Here is a 23,728-nt window from a genome sequence, read left to right on the forward strand (position 1 = left end):
ACATGTAGCACCCGAACCGGTCCAGCGTAGATGGACCGACAAAGTAGTACAGGATTTTGATGGAGAGACTTGAGTAGTTGCGCTCACCTGTAGCCCTCCGCTTACAGATGAGCTCTGGCTTTTACTGGACATGAATTAACAAAATGTCCAGCAACTCCGCAATAGAGGCACAGGCGGTTGGTGATCCTCCGTTCCCTCTCCTTAGTCGAGATGCGAATCCCTCCCAGCTGCATGGGCTCAGTCTCAAAGCCAGAGGAGGGAGATGGTTGCGATGCGGAGCAGGGAAACACCGTTGATGCGAGCTCTCTTCCACGAGCCCGGTGACGAAGATCTACCCGTCGTTCTATGCGGATGGCGAGAGCAATCAAAGAGTCCACATCTGAAGGAACCTCCCGGGAGAGAATCTCATCCTTAACCACTGCGTGGAGTCCCTCCAGAAAACGAGCGAGCAGCGCCGGCTCGTTCCACTCACTAGAGGCAGCAAGAGTGCGAAACTCAATAGAATAATCCGTTATGGACCGTTCACCTTGGCATAAGGAAGCCAGGGCCCTAGAAGCCTCCCTACCAAAAACTGAACGGTCAAAAACCCGAATCATCTCCTCTTTAAAGTTCTGGAACTTGTTAGAGCAATCAGCCCTTGCCTCCCAGATAGCTGTGCCCCATTCTCGAGCCCGGCCAGTAAGGAGTGAAATGACGTAAGCAACCCGAGCTCTCTCTCTAGAGTATGTGTTGGGTTGGAGAGAGAACACAATCTCACACTGCGTGAGAAAGGAGCGGCACTCAGTGGGCTGCCCGGAGTAGCAAGGTGGGTTATTAACCCTAGGTTCTGGAGGCTCGGCAGGCCAGGAAGTAACAGGTGGCACGAGACGTAGACTCTGGAACTGTCCAGAGAGGTCGGAAACCTGAGCGGCCAGGTTCTCCACGGCATGGCGAGCAGCAGACAATTCCTGCTCGTGTCTGCCGAGCATGGCTCCTTGGATCTCGACGGCAGTGTAACGAGCGTCTGAAGTCGCTGGGTCCATTCCTTGGTCGGTTCCTTCTGTCATGCAGGTGAAAGAGGACCCAAAAGCGACTTAACAGAAACAGAGTTTATTCAAGTCCAAACAGAAAACGACAAATCCTGAATCCTTAACAGGAAATGTCCAAACAGGGAATAACAGAAATCCTCTAGTCTGTAGAGGGGAATAACAGGAGAAGCGGCCACAGACTGCAGGTCGCCGGGTAGGCGCAGGCCGTAGCTGACAGAGACACCTGCTCACACGCAGCATCTGATAAAGGCAAAAACACGACAGGACAGGGCGATACACAATCACAGCACGGTGAATTCTAAACAAGGAACCGACAGGACAGGAACGGAACACAAAGGAAGAAATAGGGACTCTAATCAGGGGAAAGGATCGGGAACAGGTGTGGGAAGACTAAATGATTGATTAGGGGAATAGGAACAGCTGGGAGCAGGAACGGAACGATAGAGAGAAGAGAGAGCGAGAGAGTGAGAGAGGGAGGGGGAGAGAGAGGGATAGAAAGAGGGAAAGAACCTAATAAGACCAGCAGAGGGAAACGAATAGAATGGGGAGCACAGGGACAAGACATGATAATAAATGACAAACATGACACCTCCAGCTAGGATGGAGTCCGTCACTCCTCAGCAGGCCAGGCTTGGTCCTGTTTGTGGGTGAGTCCCAGAAAGAGGGCCAATTATCTACAAATTATATATTTTGGGAGGGGCAGAAAACAGTTTTCAACCAGTGGTTGAGCTGTGAGACTCTGCTGTAGAGCTCATCACTCCCCCTAACTGGGAGGGGGCCAGAGACAATTACTCGATGCTTAAAGAAACAAGACACCTGTACCATGTCACATATAGAGTTGAAATGTATAGAATGTTGAGTTAGCATTCCAATATTGCACTTTATATACATCACAGAAGACTGAAATATAACAACAAATAAAAACACCAGATTTTTGTTGTATTTTTTAATCTTTATTAATTCTGAAATGATGAAATACATTAATGCGCCCAAAGAGGGCGCTTTTGGTCATTGACTGCAAACCAAAAAGTAAAATGTTTGTGATTGTGTCAGGTTGAATACACCTTTTAAAAATGTCTATACATTAAGAACAGATTGTCCTGTTCTCCTCACATTCTATAACCCACAGGAACAAGATTCATAGAACATAGGAACAACAAAGTAGAACATAGAAGAGCAACAATGGTCCACATATTAAATGACAGTAGTTCAAATGATCAAGGCTTAAAAACGACATTGAAAGGATGGATGAAAGAGCATCGAGTCCGCGTTTGGCATTGCTTGACATTCCTTGGCCCTGAGCAGTGGTGGGAAAAGTACCCAATTGACATACTTGAGTGAAAGTAAAGATACCTTAACACAAAATGATTCAAGTAAAAGTGAAAGTCCCCCAGTAAAATACTACTTGAGTAAAAGTCTAAAAGTATTTGGTTTGAAATATACTTAAGTATCAAAAGTAAATGTAATTGCTAAAATATACTATAAAAGTAAAAGTATAAATCATTTCAAATTCCTTATATTAAGCACCCCAGATGGCATTATTTTCCTGTTTATTTTTCTGTTTATTTTACGCTCCCACACTCAAGACATAATTTACAAACAAAGCACGTGTTTAGTGAGTCCGTCAGAATAGAGGCAGTAGGGATGACAAGGGATGTTCTCTTGATAAGTGTGTGAATTTGACAATTTTCTTGTCCTGCTAAGCACTCAACATGTAACAAGTATGTTTGGGTGTCAGGGTAATTGAGTAAAAGGTATATCATTTTCTTTAGGAATGCAGTGAAGAGTAAAAGTTTCCAAAAATATAAATAGTAAAGTAAAGTACAGATACCCCCAAAAAACGACTTATGCAGTACTTTCAAGTATTTTTACTTAAGTACTTCACACCACTGGCCCTGAGTGACAGTGATTCTAGGTGTGTGTGTGTTTGAGTGTGTGTGTGTTTAAAGCGATATCCCCAATCCACAAGAGGAACATTTGTCATCATCGACTTTGAGGGACAGCTAAGAGGTCATGTGTGCGAGTCCAGATTTCACTATTCTCCATCAGACATTTGTCAGCTAGTTGGAGAGAGAGAGGTCAGATCTGAAAGTAAAAAAGTAACAGAAACTGCAATTATTACATACAGTTGAAATCAGAGTTTACATACACTTAGGTTGGAGTCAATAACACTGGTTTTTCAACCACTCTACACATTTCTTGTTAACAAACTATAGTTTTAGCATGTCAGTTAGGACATCTACTTTGTGCATGACATAATCAATTTTTCCAACAATTGTTTACAACAGGTATCACAATTCCAATGGGTCAGAAGTTTACATACACTAAGTTGACTGTGCCTTTAAACAACTTGGAAAATTCCAGAAAATGATATCATGGCTTTAGAAGCTTCTGGTAAGCTAATTGACATCATTTGAGTCAATTGGAGGTGTACCTGTGGATGTATTTCAAGGACTACCTTCAAACTCAATGCCTCTTTGCTCGACATCATTGGAAAATCAAAAGAAATCAGCCAAGACCTCCGAAAACAATTGTAGACCTCCACAAGTCTGGTTCATCCTTGGGAGCAATTTCCAAACACATGAAGGTACCACGTTCATCTGTACAAACAATAGTACGCAAGTATAAACACTATGGAACCACGCAGCCATCATACCGCTCAGGAAGGAGACACATTCTATCTCCTAGAGAAGAAAGCACTTTGGTGCGAAAAGTGCAAATCAATCCCAGAACAACAGCAAAGGACCTTGTGAAGATGCTGGAGGAAACGGGTACAAAAGTATCTATATCCACAGTTAAACAAGTCCTATATCGACATAACCTGAAAGGTTCGCTCACCAAGGAAGAAGCCACTGCTCCACAACCGCCATAAAAAAAGCCAGACTACGGTTTGCAACTGCACAAAGATCGCCTTTTTTGGAGAAATATCCTCTGTCTGATGAAACAAAAATAGAACTGTTTGGCCATAATGACCATCGTTATGTTTGGAGGAAAAAGGGGGAGGTTTGCAAGCCGAAGAACACCATCCCAACTGTGAAGCACGGGGGTGGCAGCATCATGTTGTGGGGGTGCTTTGCTGCAGGAGGGTCTGGTGCACTTCACAAAATAGATGGCGTCATGAGGTAGGAAAATTATGTGGATATATTGAAGCAAAATCTCAAGACATCAGTTCAAGTTGAAGCTTACTTCCAAAGTTGTGGCAAAATGGCCTAAAGACAACAACGTCAAGGTATTGGAGTGGCCATCACAAAGCCCTGACCTCAATCCCATAGGGAATGTGTACAGAACTGAAAAAGCATGTGCAAGCAAGGCCTACAAACCTGACTCAGTTACACCAGCTCTGTCAGGAGGAATGGGCAAAAATTCACCCAACTTATTGTGGGAAGCTTGTGGAAGGCTACCCGAAACGTTTGACCCAAGTTAAACAATTTAAAGGCAATGCGACCAAATACTAATTGAGTGTATGTAAACTTCTGACACACTGGGAATGTGATGATTGAAATAAAACATTCTCTCTACTATTATTCTGACATTTCACATTCTTAAAATAAAGTAGTGATCCTAACTGGCCTAAGACAGGGAATTTTTACTAGGATTAAATGTCAGGAATTGTGAAAAACTGAGTTTAAATGTGTTTGGCTAAGGTGTATGTAAACTTCCGACTTCAACTGTAAGTCCAAGTAATAAAATGTACTGGGGATCAATACATTCTAACAATTTACATGTTATATTCCATGACTGGAGAGGTAGGAGGCAACCTTCCATAGAAATAGATCATACATGTAACCTATATCATAAGGTAAACTGTATGTAACCTTACCTCTGAGAGCGGGCGGAGGACGTGTGGTCTTTACCAAGTTACTTTGAGAGAGAGCCTCCGTCATCCAGGAGAGGGCACTAGAACAGTACTCCAACTGGGAATGTGAGAGGGACGGAGAGAGAAAGAGAGAGAGAACCATGACGGATGTGGTCTGTTCAGTGCTGAGCAGGCAGATGCAACAGCTGCAGTCCAAATGCAGACACACACATACTTACGATTACACACTAACGAACACACGTGTGTGCACAGACACACACACACACCCACTAAACCATCCCGCCCATTAAGGAGCACTCAAACTTCTGGGATGTGTGTCTGGTTGCCACTGGGCAGATAAAGCAGGGTGACACTAACCTCGGTCTCCAACATTCTCAGCCTGCGGTCGTGGTCCCGAATCTCTGCCATCTGCTTTAATACACTGTCCACCCTTCAAACATGACCACAACACAGGACCACAACAAAGGTTAGGGGTCAATTCACTTCACAGTCCATTCAGGAAGTGAATTGAAGTTCCGATTCATGATTTTAAAATGTTATTGACCCGATTCCTAACACAGGAGGATCCATCAGCTACAGCATCTCAACCATTCTATGCATAGGCCAGATAGAAGCTGAGCTGTTAACTGAAGCTGTGAAATGAATCTGGCATTTAGTCTAGGTGAGATGTCTCACTTGACGGAGGTGCGTTTGAGTCTCTCTGAGTCTTTCTCTCTCTCTCGTTTGTTCTGGGCAAAGAGTATATTCTCCTTCTGGATGGCCTCCCACGTGTTCAGTCTACTGGCCTCCCTACCATGGATCTCCAGAACTGAATGAGGGATAGAGGAGGAGGGGAAGAACAAAGAAATTGGGAAGAAGAGAAAATGAGAAAAAAAATACTCTTGAAGGAAAATGGAAGTGGACTTCTAAAATACCTGAAGTTCAATACTTGAAGTGAATGATCTGATCACTGGTCTTCCTACAGGACCGGCGTTATGATCATTTATTTGACTGAGATGGGCGCAGACAGAAAGGTGCATGTAAAGTCCATGTATCTGATGTTGTCTGGACAAAAATAGTATGACATGTCATACTCATACTCTTTTTGGCGAGACAGCATCAGATGTATGAGCTGTATATAGTAAGGACTGAGGGGCGCTCGCTCTGATGCATTCTCCGGGGAGATAGTTCCAGCCAGTTGCGAATCGAAGGAAAGTTGGTGGGTGCACAGTGTACTGTTAAGATTCTGGAATCATTTTGGGACTAATGTGCGAAGATATCCTACTTTTTGAAGTGATTTGTTTGACAACCAAATGAAAACATAACTGGTTGTGTTGATGGCACATTAAAAGGTAATACCTTTTTACAGTTAAATGACATGCCTTTTTTTTATACATAGGAGGTCCCATAAAAAAAAGTGCCACACTATAGAAATCAAATGCCTTTCCAACTGATTCGTTCTGGCACCGGCACTGTCTTCCTCCCTCTCCCTCCCTCCCCTCCTCACGCTCTCCCTCCCATTCCCTCCCTCTCTCTCTATCTCCCTTCCTCTCCCTCACTCCCCTCCTCACGCTCTCCCTCCCATTCCCTCCCTCCCTCTCCCTCACTCCCCTCCTCACGCTCTCCCTCCCATTCCCTCCCTCCCTCTCTATCTCCCTCCCTCTCCCTCCCTCCCCTCCTCACGCTCTCCCTCCCTCTCTCTCTATCTCCCTCCCTCTCTCACCAAAGTGTTTGATCTTCGTGGAGGGGATCTTGCGGATGTGTCTCTTGATGATGAGGTGGAGGTGGGAGATGAGGATGAAGGGTGGTGCCAGGCAGGGTCTGGAGTGATACTCCACGATCAGATTGTAGCGCTGGAACTTCCAGTAGTTGTCGCTGTGCTCCTGCACTTTGGAGAACGTGTGACTGGAGGAAAGGCAGAGAGAGGGAGACAGTGAAAAGGCTGAATATCAGGAAATTAGGTGACTCTCGCTCATATAAAAAAAAGGTTGGTTATATTATATTTTTTAGTTCATGACATTTTGAGCCCCAATGACACACAGATAAAGCAGAGCCAGAAAAACATGCCATTAGGACAACACTCAAATAAAAAAAGTTGATTAAATTAAATCCAACAACACTATTCCCTGAGACACCCTGAGGAACTAGATGAAATAAGAGAAATTCAACCCACGGATTAGAGGGGCCTATTGAATCTGTCAAGGGGAACACAAGGAGAGTGAAATAGGGATATGGAGGGGGGCGCTAGATGGGAAAGAAGGACAGAGAGCTTATTCTCATTGAAGAGAGTTGCAGTAGAGGTATCGGGACGAAATGTCGCTGGGCCAATTGTACAATGCCCTATGGGACTCCCAATCACAGCTGGTTGTGATACAGCCTGGATTCAAACCAGGGTGTCTGTAGTGACGCCTCTAGCACTGAGATGCAGTGCCTTAGACCAATGCGCCACTCGGGAGCCCTCTAATAAAAATCAGAGGACGATTCAAACTGTTTTGGCTATACAGCATTCTGCAGATCTCCAAGGGAAGCATGGCAACAAACGTGATTTGGAGGTAGGGCTACGTTTGATTACTATTACAGTAATGTCTCGAGAATGAATACATCTCTAAGTTATCTCTTGATAACTTCACCAACACTCGTCAATGTGAAGAGCTAGAGAGAGTGAAGGGTAGACAGAGAGTGGAAGAGGGAGAGAAAGTAAAAGAGGGACAGACAGAGGGTCCATTACCTGAACATGGCGATGAGCAGGTTGACCAGCAGGATGTTGGTGACCAGCAGGAAGATGACCAGTAGGATGACCACCAGCCAATTGTGGTCGGTACTCATGCAGGGCTCTGCCCCCGCCTCGACCAGAGTGGCGTTATTGGTGCACTCTATCCCCTCCTCCAGTTTATCAGCTACCGACAGAGAGACAGGGAGACGAGGGCAGGAGGCAGTGAGAGGGGGAGAGTTTGAAAGGATGGGAAGAAGCAGAAGGAGGGGTGTGAAAATAAATATTTAAAATGGTAGGGCAAAGAGGGTAGATTGGGTAGGGGTTGAAGTAAGGGATTGATAGGGGATGCAGAGAGAGAGGAGTGAAAGAATAGAGAAAGAGAGAGAAAAAGAGTGAGAGAAACCAGTAATATATATATATATATATATATATATATATATATATATATATATATATATATATATATATATATATATTTGTTTTTATTTAGCAGACTCTCTATTCCAGAGCGATTAAAAGTTAGTGCATTCATTTTAAAATATCTAGGTGAGATTATACTATGTTACATACACATGCAAACCACATTCATACACAAACATCAACGCACCATCCATTTCGTGTATGGGGATCTGTCCAAATATGTGGAGGTATGGCCTGTAGAACACTCTGCGAAAGATCCAACCGGGACGGGGGTCGTAGGAGTAGAGCAGCGCCTGATTGGCTACGCCGTAGGCCAGGAGCCACACCGCCAGGAAGAACAGGAAGAAGAAGATGTCTTTCATCTGCCAATCAGAAGGGGAACAGATATTCATTGGGGAAAATGGCATCACCATCTAGTGTTCAGTTTTGATACTAGTTGCTACTGCCAAAACCAGCACCTGGAGCTGGACCATTGAGACAGATAGAGGACTCTAGTGCCCAAAAGCCCATTTTAGCATGGCCAGCGCCATTATGAACTTCCACAATCTTTAAGTAGTCAACTGGGTGGGACTTCCTATGGGCTAAGGAAGGATCACAATGCGGGTCATCAGGAGGGATCAGCCAATTATAATTGTGAGCAAACATTCCATAACTGCAGGTGGCAATACATCACAAACATTGGCTTCATACCTGTTATAACAATACACTCTATGTGGCATTATGCACCTTCAGAGACAGTAGATGAAGCATCCCACTCCCTTATTTTTTCTGATTGAGGCGGGGCTGCTTTGGTCTACTTACTGCCCACGCCCGCGGAGGGTGTGCCCCAGAGACAGTAGAGAAAAGGGACATCTCACTGCCCAAAAAATGTGCCAGTGATATGTTGGAGCAGGGCGGGTGGGGCGAGCCGAGCGGGGAGGGGACAATATGTAGACCAAATCCAGCTGTTTCCTCTCTTATGTGAGCATCCCAGCGATTACAGAGGAAACGTGCGCTCATGAAAGCATTCTCACACGAGAGAGGGAACGCCCACTTACATAGACAGGAACCTTGAAAAAAAAATGAAATGGTGAAGTCGTGGAGTCATTCATCGTAATTTATCCACCATCTTTGGCAACCTTTCAGTTTGTCTGCCAACTCATGGAAGTAGTAGAATAAAATTGACTACTTTAAAATGGAGATGGCCACAATGGCACTGTCCATGCTCCCATGTCCTCAGAATGAGACAGATACAACGACGCAATGTCTAAGTCTACTATTTAGACACTGCAGTGCACAGGGTTTTCTCTTTCTTTTTAGAAAGCACTCACCATTTTTTCAACAATGATGATCTTGGGTCCCAGTTGTTTGTGGATGGCGAAGATGTGGATGAGACGGAGGGTAAACACCATGTAGTCCACAGCCAACACAGCACGGCCAAACTCATAGGACCACGGGAACATTCTAGAACACACAACTAACTTCTTGGTTACAGTCCCAGACACACACACACACACACACACACACACACACACACACACACACACACACACACACACACACACACACACACACACACACACACACACACACACACACACACACACACACACACACACACACACACACACACACACACACACACACACACACACACACACACCATATATTTATCCGTTTATTTATTAGGATACACATTAGCTGTTGCTGATGCAGCTTTGTTTACATCGAAACACAGAAACATAAACACATTACACTGAGAACACCTTCCTAATATTGAGTTGCACCTCCCCCCCTTTGCTCCCAGAACAGCCTCAATTTCGTAGGGGTATGGACTCTACAACGTGTCGAAAGCATACCACAGGTTTGCTGACCCATATTGACTCCAATGCTTCCCACAGTTGTGTCAAGTTGGCTGGATGTCCTTTGGGTGGTGAATCATTCTTGATACACAATCCAGTAGCGTTGCAGTTCTTGACACAAACAAGTGCGCCTGGCACCTAACACCCTACCCCGTTCAAAGGCACTTACATTTTGTGCCTTGCCCATTCACCATCTGAATGATACACAATCATGTCTCAATTGTTTTAAGACTTAAAAATACTTCTTTAACCTGTCCTCTTCCCCTTCATCTATACTGATTGAAGTGGATTTAACAAGTGACATTAATAAGGGATCATAGCGTTCACCTGGATTCATTCACCTGATCAGTGTCATGGAAAGAGCTTCATGTTCTTAATGTTTCGTATATACTCAGTATCTTCTTGTAGCTACTGTAAATGCACACACCTGCAGCACATTCCCAGTGCAAAGAGTGAGATGGCTGTGATGTCACACTTATTCCACATGTCCTCGATGTAGAGCTTCATTCTCTGATATAAAGTGGTGTTGCCCCTGAAGAATGTCTGATGAAGAGAGAGAGAGAGGGGGAAAGTGTGTGTGAGAGAGAGAGTAGATGGTCATTAATATATATCTACAGTCACCTACAAAGTGATTGGTTCCCTTGATAATGATGAGCAAAAAAGACTGTATAAAACAAATAATACAAACACTGAGCTATATTGTATGCAAAAAATATAATAAGAATGTTATTGTAGTATAGTAATCCCTAATCAAAAGGCATTAGTATAATAGGATTCTGATTTGGGTGACAAAATCCTAAAGGATCCAATCAGATGACTTTTCTAGTCCAATAGAATCGTACAGGATTCTCACAATCCTATAGGAAGTTGTGTCACCTCTATCAGAATCCTATTGGAATCCCACTGGACACTCTTTAGAGGACAACCTGCTGAAGACAACCAGCTTCATGTCGGAGTGATGCAAACGTGTGGGATGTAAATGCACTGTTTAAAACAAACACTGTTCAAAGGCCACGCCGAATTAGAGAATCATTTTAATATCACTGGTTAGAAGAGAATTTGCTGAAGACATACGACATAAGACATATCTAAATTCTAGAACATAGCATGGAAGTTTTGGGAGGCTGCCGAAACAGGGAAGGAAACAAATCAGTTGCTTTGTTATTTATTTTCAACAACTCACAACCAGGCACAGGATATCAACAGTGACAACGGTTGGCTGTTATTTGAGCGATAGTTTGTCTCTCAAATCCATGTATACAGTAGGTGTAAAGACAGCAATTTTCCCCTGCCATTTCAGTTTGAAAATTATAGTAGAATTCTAAGTCCTAAGACCTGCCAGCACATTTGACAAAAACAGTACAAAACCAATGATATATTGATCTGTTTTTAAGCCATCGATATTGTCATTGTCATTAGTATAAACATTTATAATAACATCACTAATCTGAGGTAAAAAAGGATGTGCAAGTACCATCAATTCAATGTGGTCAAAACGTGACGTTGTGTAATGTACTGTATTAACACATACTTTCCACGTACAGGAAGTTAGCGCAATTTAAAATAATAGAACATGTCAAAAATAAATCAATATTTTCATTTAGGCTGATAGCATTACACATATCACTAGTTTAACCATTTACAGAGTAAAACAATTATCTTTTGCACAATTTAACCAGGCACTCTAGAAAGACCTTCCATTAGCAACTGTGCAGCAGCCCGTTTGTTTGATCTGCATACTTATAACCTGTCAAGCCATAGTATGGATATAATTCTATTAATTGTTATTTCGGACCACATTGTATGTACAACAACTGGATAAACACAGCTTAATTGGACATCTCAGCGCTAAATATGGGACAGAAACCTGAACACATACATTAAACTGCAATCAAGATTAAACTGAGAAACAGCCTCCCTCCGATGTCTCCAGAGCACAATCTTCAACTACACCCGTGATAATTCCCTGAGGTTCTCAACCTCTTCAACACACGATCACAATACGGGAGTGATTCAAGGCTGCATGTTCATTTGGAGTATGACCAATACAAAGTTTCAAAATCTGATAGGATTTTCTATAGAATGTTTGGGGGGAATCCTACAGGATTTTTTGACTAGGGATAAAATCTCTTCCTCAGAGCAATTGTGTTAAACAAGAAATACAACAAAACGATAGGCGTGAAATGATTTGCACGGGTCCCTGTTTTCAATACTTTGAGAACGCTACCCTAGCGAGGATAATGGCTGTAATGGCTAAATTGTCAAATAGAACAGTACCAATACAATTTTCATCCTAATCCGTTAGCCACAATGGAGAGTGGTAAATGATTAGTCTTGACACATACAAATCCAATGACCAGAGTTCGATTTAAGTAGAAAAATAATATCTATGTATTTGTTATTACTTTGTGGGAATACTTCAAAAAATGTTGGGGTGACTTTCTGGTGATTTTACAGTCTTTTGTACCCTGTCCCGTTGCCAACACCTGCTGTAGGCCTTTGAACTGTGTTCCCCTTCAGCCAGTAGGGGGGTACACACACTTCACAGAAGATTAGTGGCAATCGCACACATACAGTACCTTCAGAACAAATTCATACCCCTTGACTTATTCCACATTTTGTTGTTACAGCCTGAATTCAAAATTGATTAAACATCTTTTTATCCCTCACCCATCTACACACAATACCCCAGAATGACAAAGTCAAAAACATGTTTTTAGAATTGTTTGCAAATTTATTGAAAATAAAATACAGAAATATAAGAAAAATTCCCTGTCTTAGGTCAGTTAGGATCACCACTTTATTTTAAGAATGCGAAATGTCAGAATAATAGAGAGACTGATTTATTTATTATTTTATTTCATTCATCACATTCCCAGTGGGTTAGAAGTTTACATACACTCAATTGCTTCAATATATCCACATTTTCCTACCTCATGACGCCATCTATTTTGTGAAGTGCACCAGTCCCTCCTGCAGCAAAGCACCCACACAACATGATGCGGCCACCCCCGTGCTTCACGGTTGGGATGGTGTTCTTCGGCTTGCAAGCCTCCCCCTTTTTCCTCCAAACATAACAATGGTTATCATGGCCAAACAGTTCTATTTTTGTTTCATCAGAGCAGAGGACATTTCTCCAAATAGTACGATCTTTGTTGATATAGGTTAAGTCGATATAGGACTCGTTTACTGTGGATATAGATCCTTTTGTACCTGTGTCCTTCAGCATCTTCACAAGGTCCTTTGCTGTTGTTCTGAGACTGATTTGCACCTTTCGCAACAAAGTTTGTTCATCTTTAGGGGACAGAATGCGTCTCCTTCCTGAGCGGTATGATGGCTGTGAATGTGGTACCTTCAGGCATTTGGAAATTGCTCCCAAGTATGAACCAGACTTGTGGAGGTCTACAATTTCTTTCCGAGGTCTTGGCAGATTTTTATTTATTTACCCATGATGTCAAGCAAAGAAGAAGAAAGAAGGTAGGCCTTGAAATACATCCACAGGTACACCTCCAATTGACTCAAATGAGGTCAATTAGCCTATCAGAAGCTTCTAAAGCCATGACATCATTTTCTGGAATTTTCCAAGCTATTTAAAGGCACAGTCAACTTAGTGTATGTAAACTTCTGACCCACTGGAATTATGATACAGTGAATTATTAGTGAAATAATCTGTCTGTAAACAATTGTTGGAGAAATTACAAAGTAGATGTCCTAACCGGCTTGCCAAAAAAATATAGTTTGTTAACAAGACATTTGTGGAGTGGTTGAAAAACTAGTTTTAATGACTCCAACCTAAGTGTATGTAAACCTTCGACTTCAACTGTAAGTATTTACACCCAGGTCAATACTTTGTAGAAGCTCCTTTGGCGGCGGATCCAAGTCTGGGCTCCGGCTGGGCAACTTACGGACTTTCACATTCTTCTTCTGAAGAGCATTGCTTTGGCTGTGTGCTTGGGGTCATTGTCCTGTTGGAACGTAAATCCTGTCTCGGACCTCTACAGACGATTCCTTCAACCTTTGTTTTTTGCTCTGACATGCACTGTCAACTGTGGGACCTTATATAGACAGGTGTGTGCCTTTACAAATAATTTCCAATCAATTGAATTTAACACAGGTAGAGACTCCAATCAAGTTGTAGAAACATGTCAAAGATGATCAATGGAAACAGGATGAACCTGAGCTCAATTTCGAGTCTCATAGCAAAGGGTCTGCCAAGAGTGTTCAAAGCTGTCATCAAGGTAAAGGGTGGCTACTTTGAAGAATCTAAAATATTAAATATAATTTGTTTCACACTTTTTTGGTTACTACATGATTCCATATGTGTTATTTCATAGTTTTGATGTCTACCGTATTATTCTACAATGTAGAAAATAGTAAAAATAAAGAAAAACCCTTGAATGAGTAGGTGTGTCCAAACGTTTGACTGATGCTGTATGTAAATTAGATATTTTCTTTATTTGATTTTCAAACAATTAGCAAAAATGTCAAAATACATGTTTTCACTTTGTCATTATGGAGTTTTGTGTAGATTAATTTAAGCAATTTTGAATCCTTTGCTGTAACACAACAAAATGTGGAATAAGTCAACGTGTATGAATACTTTCTTAAGGCACTGCAATTAATGTTTTATTTTTCCAAAAATGTACCGCAAGTGATTTGTCACGTGTGACTCAGTTAAGATGGTGTTGAGATGGTACCGACAGTTAGGGCAGCCATGCTTCTAGCTCCTAAGCCACTGCAGTATTTAAAAAAAATGGATTTATTACATTACTAGCCCAGAAATGTTTTGGTGTTATTACATACAACCGGGAAAGAACTGATTCCAGAGGCTGATCCAAGAGGAATTCGGAGTGGACTCCTAGTCCGACTCAGGAGGCCCACACACCACACACCGTTTCCGAGTATATTACTCGCTAATATTCAGTCTCTGGATAATAAAGTTGACAAGCTCAGGTCGAGGTTCTCCTTCCAGAAAGAAATAAGGGATTGTAACATAGTCTGTTTCATGGAAACATGGCTCTCTCGTGATATACTGAGTCCGTACAGCCAGTTGTGTTCTGCACACATGACTGTAAGTCGCTTTGGATAAAAGCGTCTGCTAAATGGCATATATTATTATTATTATTATTCTCAGTTCATTGCGTAGACAGGAATAAAGATCTCTCCGGGAAGAAGAAGGGTGGGGGTATATGTTTCATGATTAACTACTCATGGTGAGATTGTGATAACATATTGAAACTTAAGTCCTTTTGTTCACCCATTCTAGAATACCTCACAATCAAATGCCAACCGTAATACCTCCCAAGAGAATTGTCTTTGATCATAGTCACAGCCATGTATATTCACCCTCAAGCCGATACCACAACGGCCCTCAAAGAACTACACTGGACTCTATGCAAACTGGAAATCACATATCCTGAGACCGTATTTATTGTAGCCGGGGATTTTAACATAGCTAATCTGAGGATAACGCTACCGAAGTTCTACCAACACATTGACTGTAGCACTCGCTCTGAGAAAACATTGGACCACTGATCCTCAACTTTTCAAAATGCCTACAAGGCACACCCCCACCCTCCCTTCAGGAAATCTGATCACGACTCTATTTTGCTCCTCCCTTCATATAGACAAAAACTCAAACAGGAAGTACCCGTGCTACAGACTATTCAACGCTGGTCTGACCAATCGGAATCCATGCTTCTAGATTGTTTTGATCACGTGGACTGGGATATGTTCTGGGTAGCCTCAGAATAATATCGACGAATACACGGATACTGTGACTAAGTTTATCAGGACATGTATAAGAGATGTTGTACCCACTGTGAATATTAAAACCTACCAAAACCAGAAACCGTAGATAGACGGCAGCATGTGCGCAAAACTGAGCGAGAATCACCACATTTAACCATAGCAAGGTGACTGGGAATATGGCCGAATACAAACAGTGTAGTTGTTCCCTCCACAAGGCAATCAAACAGGCAAAGTATCAGAACAGAGACATAGTGGAGTCGCAATTCAATGGCTCAGACATGAGACATATGTGGCAGGGTCTACAGATAATCACGGACTACAAAGGGAAAACCAGTCACGTCGCGGACACCAAGGTCTTGCTTCCAGACAAGCTAAACACCTTCTTCGCCCCGCTTTGAGGATAACACAGTGCCACCGACGCGGCCAGCTACCAAGGACTGTGGGCTCTCCATCTCCGTGGCTGACGTGAGTAAGACATTTAAGCGTGTTAACCCTAGCAGGGCTTCCGGCACAGAGGCATCCCCAGCGGAGTCCTCAGAGCATGCGCAGACTAGCTGGATGGAGTGTTTATGGACATATTCAATCTCTCGCTATTGCAGTCTGCTGTCCCCTCATGGCTCAAGATGTCCGCCATTGTTCCTGTACCCAAGAAAGCAAAGGTAACTGAACTAAATGACTATTGCCCAATAGCACTCACTTCTATCATCATGAAGTGCTTTGAGAAACTAGTCAAGGATCATATCACCTCTACCTTACATGACACCCTAGACCCACTTCAATTTGCTTACCGGCCCCCAATAGATCCACAGACAATGCAATCGCCATCGCATTGCATACTGCCGTATCCGATCTGGACAAGAGGAATACCTATGTAAGAATGTTGGTCATTGACTATAGCTCAGCATTCAACACCATAGTACACTCCAAGCTCATCATTAAGCTCGGGGCCCTGGGTCTGAACCCCGCCCTGTGCAACTGGGTTCTGGACTTCCTGACAGGCTGCCCCAAGGTGGTAAAGGTAGAAAACAACACCCCCACTTCGCTGATCCACAACACAGGGGCCCCACAAGGGTGCGTGCTCAGCCACCTCCTGTACTCCCTGTTCACCAATGACTACGTGGCCACGCACACCTCCAACTCAATCATCAAGTTTGCAGACAACACAACAGCAGTAGGCCTGATTACCAACAATGACGAAACAGCCTACATGGAGGAGGTGAGGGCCCTGGGAGTGTGGTGCCAGGAAAATAACCTCTCACTCAACATCAACAAAACAAAGAGGCTGATCGTGGACTTCAGGAAACAGAAGATGGAGCACCCCCCTATCCACATCAACAGGACCGCAGTGGAGAAAGTGGAAAGCTTCAAGTGCCTCAGTGTACACATCACGGCCAAACTGAAATGCTCCACCCACGCAGACAGTGTGTTGAAGAAGGCGCAACAGCTCCTCTTCAAACTCAGGAGGCTGAAGACATTTAGCTTAGCACCTAAAACCCTCACAAACTTCTACAGATGCACAATTGAGAGCATCCTGTTGGGCTGTATTGCCGCCTGGTACTGCAACTGCACCACCTGCAACCACAAGGCTCTCCAGAGGGTGGTGCGGTCTGCCCAATGCATCACCGGGGGCAAACTATCTTCCATCCAATACACCTACAGCACCCGATGTTACAGGAAGGCCAAAAAGATCATCAAGGACAACAACCACCTGAGCCACTGCCTGTTCACCCCTATATTTTCCAGAAGGTGAGGTCAGTACAGGTGCATCAAAGATGGGACTGAGAGACTGAAAAACAGCCATCAGACTGTTAAATAGCCATCACTAGCACGTTAGAGGCTGCTGCCCTATATACATAGACTTGAAATCACAGGCCACTTTAATAATGGAACACTAGTCACTAATAATGTTTACATATTTTGCATTACTCATCTCATATGTACAGTCGTGGCCAAAAGTTTTGAGAATGACACAAATATTAATTTTCACAAAGTCTGCTGCCTCTGTTTGTATGATGGCAATTTGCATATACTCCAGAATGTTATGAAGAGTGATAAGATGAATTGCAATTAATTGCAAAGTCCCTCTTTGCCATGCAAATGAACTGAATTCCCCCAAAACATTTCCACTGCATTTCAGCCCGGCCACAAAGGGACCAGCTGACATCATGTCAGTGATTCTATCGCTAAGACAGGTATGAGTGTTGACGATGACAAGGCTGGAGATCACTCTGTCATGCAGATTGAGTTCGAATAACAGACTGGAAGCTTCAAAAGGAGGGTGGTGCTTGGAATCATTGTTCTTCCTCTGTGAACTATGGTTAACTGCAAGGAAACACACTGCATCATTGCTTTGCACAAAAAAGGGCTTCACAGGCAAGGATATTGCTGCCAGTAAGATTGCACCTAAATCAACAATTTATCGGATCATCAAGAACTTCAAGGAGACCGGTTCAATTGTTGTGAAGAAGGCTTCAGGGCGCCCAAGAAGGTCCAGCAAGCGCCAGGACCGTCTCCTAAAGTTGATTCAGCTGCGGGATCGGGGCACCACCAGTACAGAGCTTGCTCAGGAATGGCAGCAGGCAGGTGTGAGTGCATCTGCACGCAGAGTGAGGCGAAGACTTTTGGAGGATGGCCTGGTGTCAATAAGGGCAGCAAAGAAGCCATTTCTCTCCAGGAAAAACATCAGGGACAGACTGATATTCTACAAGGTACAAGGATTGGACTGCTGAGGACTGGGGTAAAGTCATTTTCTCTGATGAATCCCCTTTCTGATTGTCTGGAGAAGACAAGGTGAGCGCTACCATCAGTCCTGTGTCATGCCAACAGTAAAGCATCCTGAGACCATTCATGTGTGGGGTTGCTTCTCAGCCAAGGGAGTGGGCTCACTCACAATTTTGCCTGAGAACACAGCCATGAGTAAAGAATGTTATCAACACATCCTCCGAGAGCAACTTCTCCCAACCATCCAGGAACAGTTTGGTGATGAACAATACCGTTTCCAGCATGATGGAGCACCTTGCCATAAGGCAAAAGTGATAACTAAGTGGGCTGGGGAACAAAACATTGATATTTTGGGTCCATGGCCAGGAAACTCCCCAGACCTTTATCTCATTGAGAACTTGTGGTCAATCCTCAAGAGGCGGGTGGACAAACAAAAACCTACAAATTCTGACAAACTCCAAGCATTGATTATGCAAGAATGGGCTGCCATCAGTCAGGATGTGGCCAAGAAGTTAATTAACAACATGCCAGGGCAGATTGCAGAGGTCTTGAAAAAGAAGGGTCAACACTGCAAATATTGACTCTGCATCAACTTCATGTAATTGTCAATAAAAGCATTTGACACTTATGAAATGCTTGTAATTATACTTCATTATTCCATAGTAACATCTGACACAAATATCTAAAGACACTGAAGCAGCAAACTTTGTGAAAATTAATATTTGTGTCATTCTCAAAACTTTTTGGCCACGACTGTATATACTGTATTCTATTCTACTGTATTTTAGTCTATGCTGCTCCGACATTGCTCGTCCAAATATTGATATATTCTTAAATCCATTCCTTTACTTTAGATGTGTGTATTGTTTGTATTGTTGTGAATTTGTTAGATATTACTTGTTAGATATTACTGCATTGTTGGAGCTAGAAACACAAGCATTTTGCGACACCCGCAATAACATCTGCTAAACATGTGTATGTGACCAATACAACTTTCCTGCACACGCCACGGTCAGTATGAACCGGAGTGACTTGACACATCGCTGGCCAACCAAGATGTAGCTACAAACAAAATTAAGTTAAATGGTTCCAGTCTGCCATGACGCGTTCATCCGTGTAATGTATACGGGTAAGAGTCTAGCTACATTTCAGATATTATACGTTTAAAATGTTGTCAGAAAGTAATTTTCATTGTAAGTTAACGCATACTGTTAACTAGCTAGCAAACATTAGCTTGCTGGCTTGCTTGCTAACGTTACAGTACGTGTATGATCTGTGTAGTAATATTATTAGATTCAGAAATCCAGTTGCATTGCTAGTTATAGCCTAGTGTTAGCTAGCTAACATTGAACCGAGTTGTTAGCTTTAGCTACCTGCAGATTCATACTACAGCTGCGACAATATTTGTATTGGTTGTGGTATGAGTTGGGATTTTGCAGGTTCATTGTTCAGATAGCTGGCTTAGATGTCTAAACAAAAGACTCCACTTCATCAGATGATTACGTGACCCATCAAGTTAGCCAGGTGTATCCTGGGGCAATTATGGTCATCTATTGTATGTCCTGAATATGTGCACATGTCTAGACAATAGTGACCCATCCACTTAGCGAGATGTGGCTGGGGAGTGGTTATAGCACTTCCTTCACATGACCCAAATTAGTTCACATGACCCAAATTAGTTCACATGACCCAAATTAGTTCACATGACCCAAATTAGTTCACATGACCCAAATTAGTTCATATGACCCAAATTAGATTTGATTTGATATAGTGTGTGTTTACCAGAGACGGTAATGTGAAGAACAACATGACCTGCATCAAAGTCAGATTCGGATATAGGTTAAGGATTAGATAAAGTGTATTTTTACCTGTAGTTTTTCCTTATTGTAGACTATTACTTTTACCACTTTTAGTCTTGAAATCTTTGGTTGTTTACTAAACTTCTCACTCTGTTTAGCACATGGCATCACGTGAATCCTTAAAGAGATGGGTGGGACTAAAGCGCTACTTTGTCCCAGCTGTACTCAGCAACACAAAATGTCCAGAATGCACAACAGAAGCTCAGTACTATCAATGCCGGGACGAACTGACACTGGACACCGGATGTATCATGTAAATATATATTTTAATTGTAACCTTTATTTAACTAGGCAAGTCAGTTAAGAACAAATTATAAATTACAATGATGGCCTAAACCGGCCGTAAACGAATTGAAATGGTACTCCTGCATCCCGCTTGGTTATTTTGTTTTGTAAAAGTTAATCAACAAAGCACAACAATGGAGAATCCTCCTGGTTTACAGACCCCACCACTCGGCATTTTACAGAACTAATTCCCGGTTGTGCCTCACAAATGCGCCAATTAAGATTTGAATGTTGATTATAATGTGTGCATAGGCTGTGGTTTTAACAGAATAGCCTGAAATGTTGTTTTTTTCAGCTCAGGTTTACTCAAGAGGCCTACAACACATCGTAGGCATAGCCTATAGTCCTAGTGTTTTCATTTTTTTATGTATTTATTTGGGTTCATAGTGTGGACCGAACCAAGGTCCCCGTACCGAACTGTTCAGTATGAATATGTGTAGGCCTACCGTCACAACCCTAAATTCTACAAATTTTGCCATGGGGGCAGATTGAAAAATGTGCCGTTTTACAGCTAATTTCCTGCAATTCTACACATTTAGCCATATGGTGGAGTTTTTATCTGATGATCGCGGGCCCCCGGTCGGTAATTTGACCATTGTTACTACAAGTTTAGATAGCTGGCCAAGGAGATTAATTTACCTTCTAAAAAATGTTTGTTGACATGGGCTAATTGAGTGACAATCAGAGACTGACCGAAGAGAAAAACTGCTAATGCACAATCAAATTTCGTACTCTACTACTCAACAGTAAGTTGAGACCCTAACTTATTTTTGCTGGGGGACATTGATCCATGGGCCTACAAAAGGGCTGCCAGTTGCCCATCCCTGCTCTAGATGGTATTTTAACTTGAGAGCAGCAGCCTTTGTTACTACTGCTACTCTTTCAGCTTGAATTCAGGCTGAGGATGTGGAGGATAAAACTGACCGTGAACTCCTGTTAGACTTGCGGCTGGACGTTTGGGACACACTGTCAGTAAGTTTAACATCATCCTTCTCATCAGTGCATTCATCAGGTTTCTCTGGGTCTGGGGATGCATCTGAAATCCATTTGGACACAGTACAAAGACATGTCTTAATATGCTGCAGTTTGGGAAACTTTCTCCTTCATGGCCTTTCCTGCTAAGTCCAGTCCAATAGCTCCATGTCACCCACATTGACAATGCTAACTTCAGTTCATAGGAGGACTGGCTCATTGTAATGGCTGGAATGGAATAAATGAAACAGAGTCAAACATGTGGTTTCCATATCGTTCCATTAATTCCATTCCAGCTATTACAATGAGCCAATCCTACTATAGCTTCCCCCACCAGCCTCTAATGCTGCAGTGGTAGAATTCACTTCAGCCATATTTCATAGGCCATCACAATAATATCTACGCTTCCCAATCCTCCCCATTTCAATATGCAAGAATAAACATGCATCAATAAGCGTTCTGGTGCACAGCGCTATGCTCCTTTAACAGTCTTGTTATATATATCCAGGCTGTATCACTTTTGCCACAGTAGATTTGCCATGGTAAGCAAGGATATACTTTATTTCAGTTGTATGGAATGACAGTCAAATAGATAAATGACCTTTCGTCAGATATAATTGCAGGATCAAAATTGTTCCGATGATAATACCCACCAGAGGTGGAAATTGTCTTAAAATGTTGGTTGCAATTGTTTATTTCACCTTTATTTAAATAGGCCATGGTGGCGTAGTAATTACAATATAGCAACTAAACACTGAAATGGTAGGATGTGCATATGATGCATGTGCAAGTAGAGATACTGGGGTGCAAAGGAACAAGATATATAAATAAATAAATACAGTATGGGGATGAGGTAGATTGGATGGGCTATTTACAGATGAGCTATGTACAAGTGCAGTGATCTGTGAGCTGCTCTGACAGCTGGTGCTTAAAGCTAGTGAGGGAGGTAAGAGTCTCCAGCTTCAGAGATTTTTGCAGTTAGTTCCAGTCATTGGCAGCAGAGAACTGGAAGGAGAGGCGGCCAAAGGAAGAATTGGCTTTGGGGGTGACCAGTGAGATATACCTGCTGGAGTGCGTGCTACGGGTGGGTACTGCTATGGTGACCAGTGAGCTGAGATAAGGCGGGGCTTTACCTAGCAGAGACTTGTAGATGACCTGGAGCCAGTGGATTTGGCGACGAGTATGAAGCGAGGGCCAGCCAACGAGGGCATACAGGTCGCAGTGGTGGGTAGTATATGAGGCTTTGGTGACAAAAAGGATGGCACTGTGATAGACTGCATCCAATTTGTTGAGTAGAGTGTTGGAGGCTATTTTGCAAATGACATCGCCGAAGTTGAGGATCGGTAGGATGGTCAGTTTTACGAGGGTATGTTTGGAAGCATGAGTGAAGGATGCTTTGTTGCAAAATAGGAAGCCGATTCTAAATGTAATTTTGGATTGGAGATGAGTCTGGAAGGAGAGTTTACAGTCTAACCAGACACCTAGGTATTTGTAGTTGTCCACGTATTATATGTCAGAACCGTCCAGAGTAGTGATGCTGGATGGGCGGGCAGCTGCGGGCAGCGATCGGTTGAAGAGCATGCATTTAGTTTTACTTGCATTTAAGAGCAGTTGGAGGCACGGCAGGAGAGTTGTAATGGCATTGAAGCTCATTTGGAGGTTAGTTAACAGGGCCAGAGGTACACAAAATGGTGTTATCTGCGTAGAGGTGGATCAAAGAATCACCAGCAGCAAGAGTGACATCAACGATGTATACAGAGAAGAGAGTCGGCCCAAGAATTGAACCCTGTGGCATCCCCATAGAGACTGCCAGAGGTCCAGACAACAGGCCCTCAGATTTGACATACTGAACTCTATCGGAGAAGTAGTTGGTGAACCAAGCGAGGCAATCATTTGAGAAACCAAGGCTGTTGAGTCTGATTGACAGAGTCGAAAACCTTAGCCAGGACGATGAATACGGCTGCACAGTAATGTCTATTATCAATGGCGATTATGATATCGTTTAGGACCTTGAGCATGGCTGAGGTGCACCCATGACCAGCTCTGAAACCAGATTGCATAGTGGAGAAGGTACGGTGAGATTCGAAATGATCGGTAATCTGTTTGTTGAGACCTTAGAAAGGCAGGGTAGAATAGATATAGGTCTGTAGCAGTTTGGGTCTAGAGTGTCTCCCCCTTTGAAGAGGGGGATGACCGCGGCAGCTTTCTAATCTATGGGAATCTCAGACGATACGAAAGAGAGGTTGAATAGGCTAGTAATAGGGGTTGCAACAATTTCTGCAGATAATTTTAGAAAGAGAGGGTCCAGATTGTCTAGCCCGGCTGATTTGTAGGGGTCCAGA

The 23,728-nt window shown here is 42.9% G+C and overlaps 1 protein-coding gene across 1 annotated transcript in view; it reads right to left on the reverse strand.

Moving 5' to 3' along the window:
• Positions 1-1,965: 1,965 nt before the first annotated feature.
• Positions 1,966-23,728, reverse strand: part of LOC124000766 (transient receptor potential cation channel subfamily M member 4-like) — an 81,945-nt gene continuing 60,182 nt past the window's right edge. The window contains exons 19-27 of the mRNA XM_046307357.1: positions 10,226-10,341; positions 9,268-9,400; positions 8,145-8,319; positions 7,553-7,721; positions 6,548-6,729; positions 5,521-5,653; positions 5,203-5,275; positions 4,849-4,942; positions 1,966-3,113 (exon numbers count right to left, since the gene is read on the reverse strand). Of these exons, the coding sequence (XP_046163313.1) occupies positions 3,085-3,113; positions 4,849-4,942; positions 5,203-5,275; positions 5,521-5,653; positions 6,548-6,729; positions 7,553-7,721; positions 8,145-8,319; positions 9,268-9,400; positions 10,226-10,341 (1,104 nt within the window). The 3' untranslated portion in view covers positions 1,966-3,084. The remainder of the gene's footprint in view (positions 3,114-4,848; positions 4,943-5,202; positions 5,276-5,520; positions 5,654-6,547; positions 6,730-7,552; positions 7,722-8,144; positions 8,320-9,267; positions 9,401-10,225; positions 10,342-23,728) is intronic.

Source organism: Oncorhynchus gorbuscha, linkage group LG16 (assembly GCF_021184085.1).
Source record: "Oncorhynchus gorbuscha isolate QuinsamMale2020 ecotype Even-year linkage group LG16, OgorEven_v1.0, whole genome shotgun sequence".
NCBI lineage: Eukaryota > Metazoa > Chordata > Actinopteri > Salmoniformes > Salmonidae > Oncorhynchus > Oncorhynchus gorbuscha.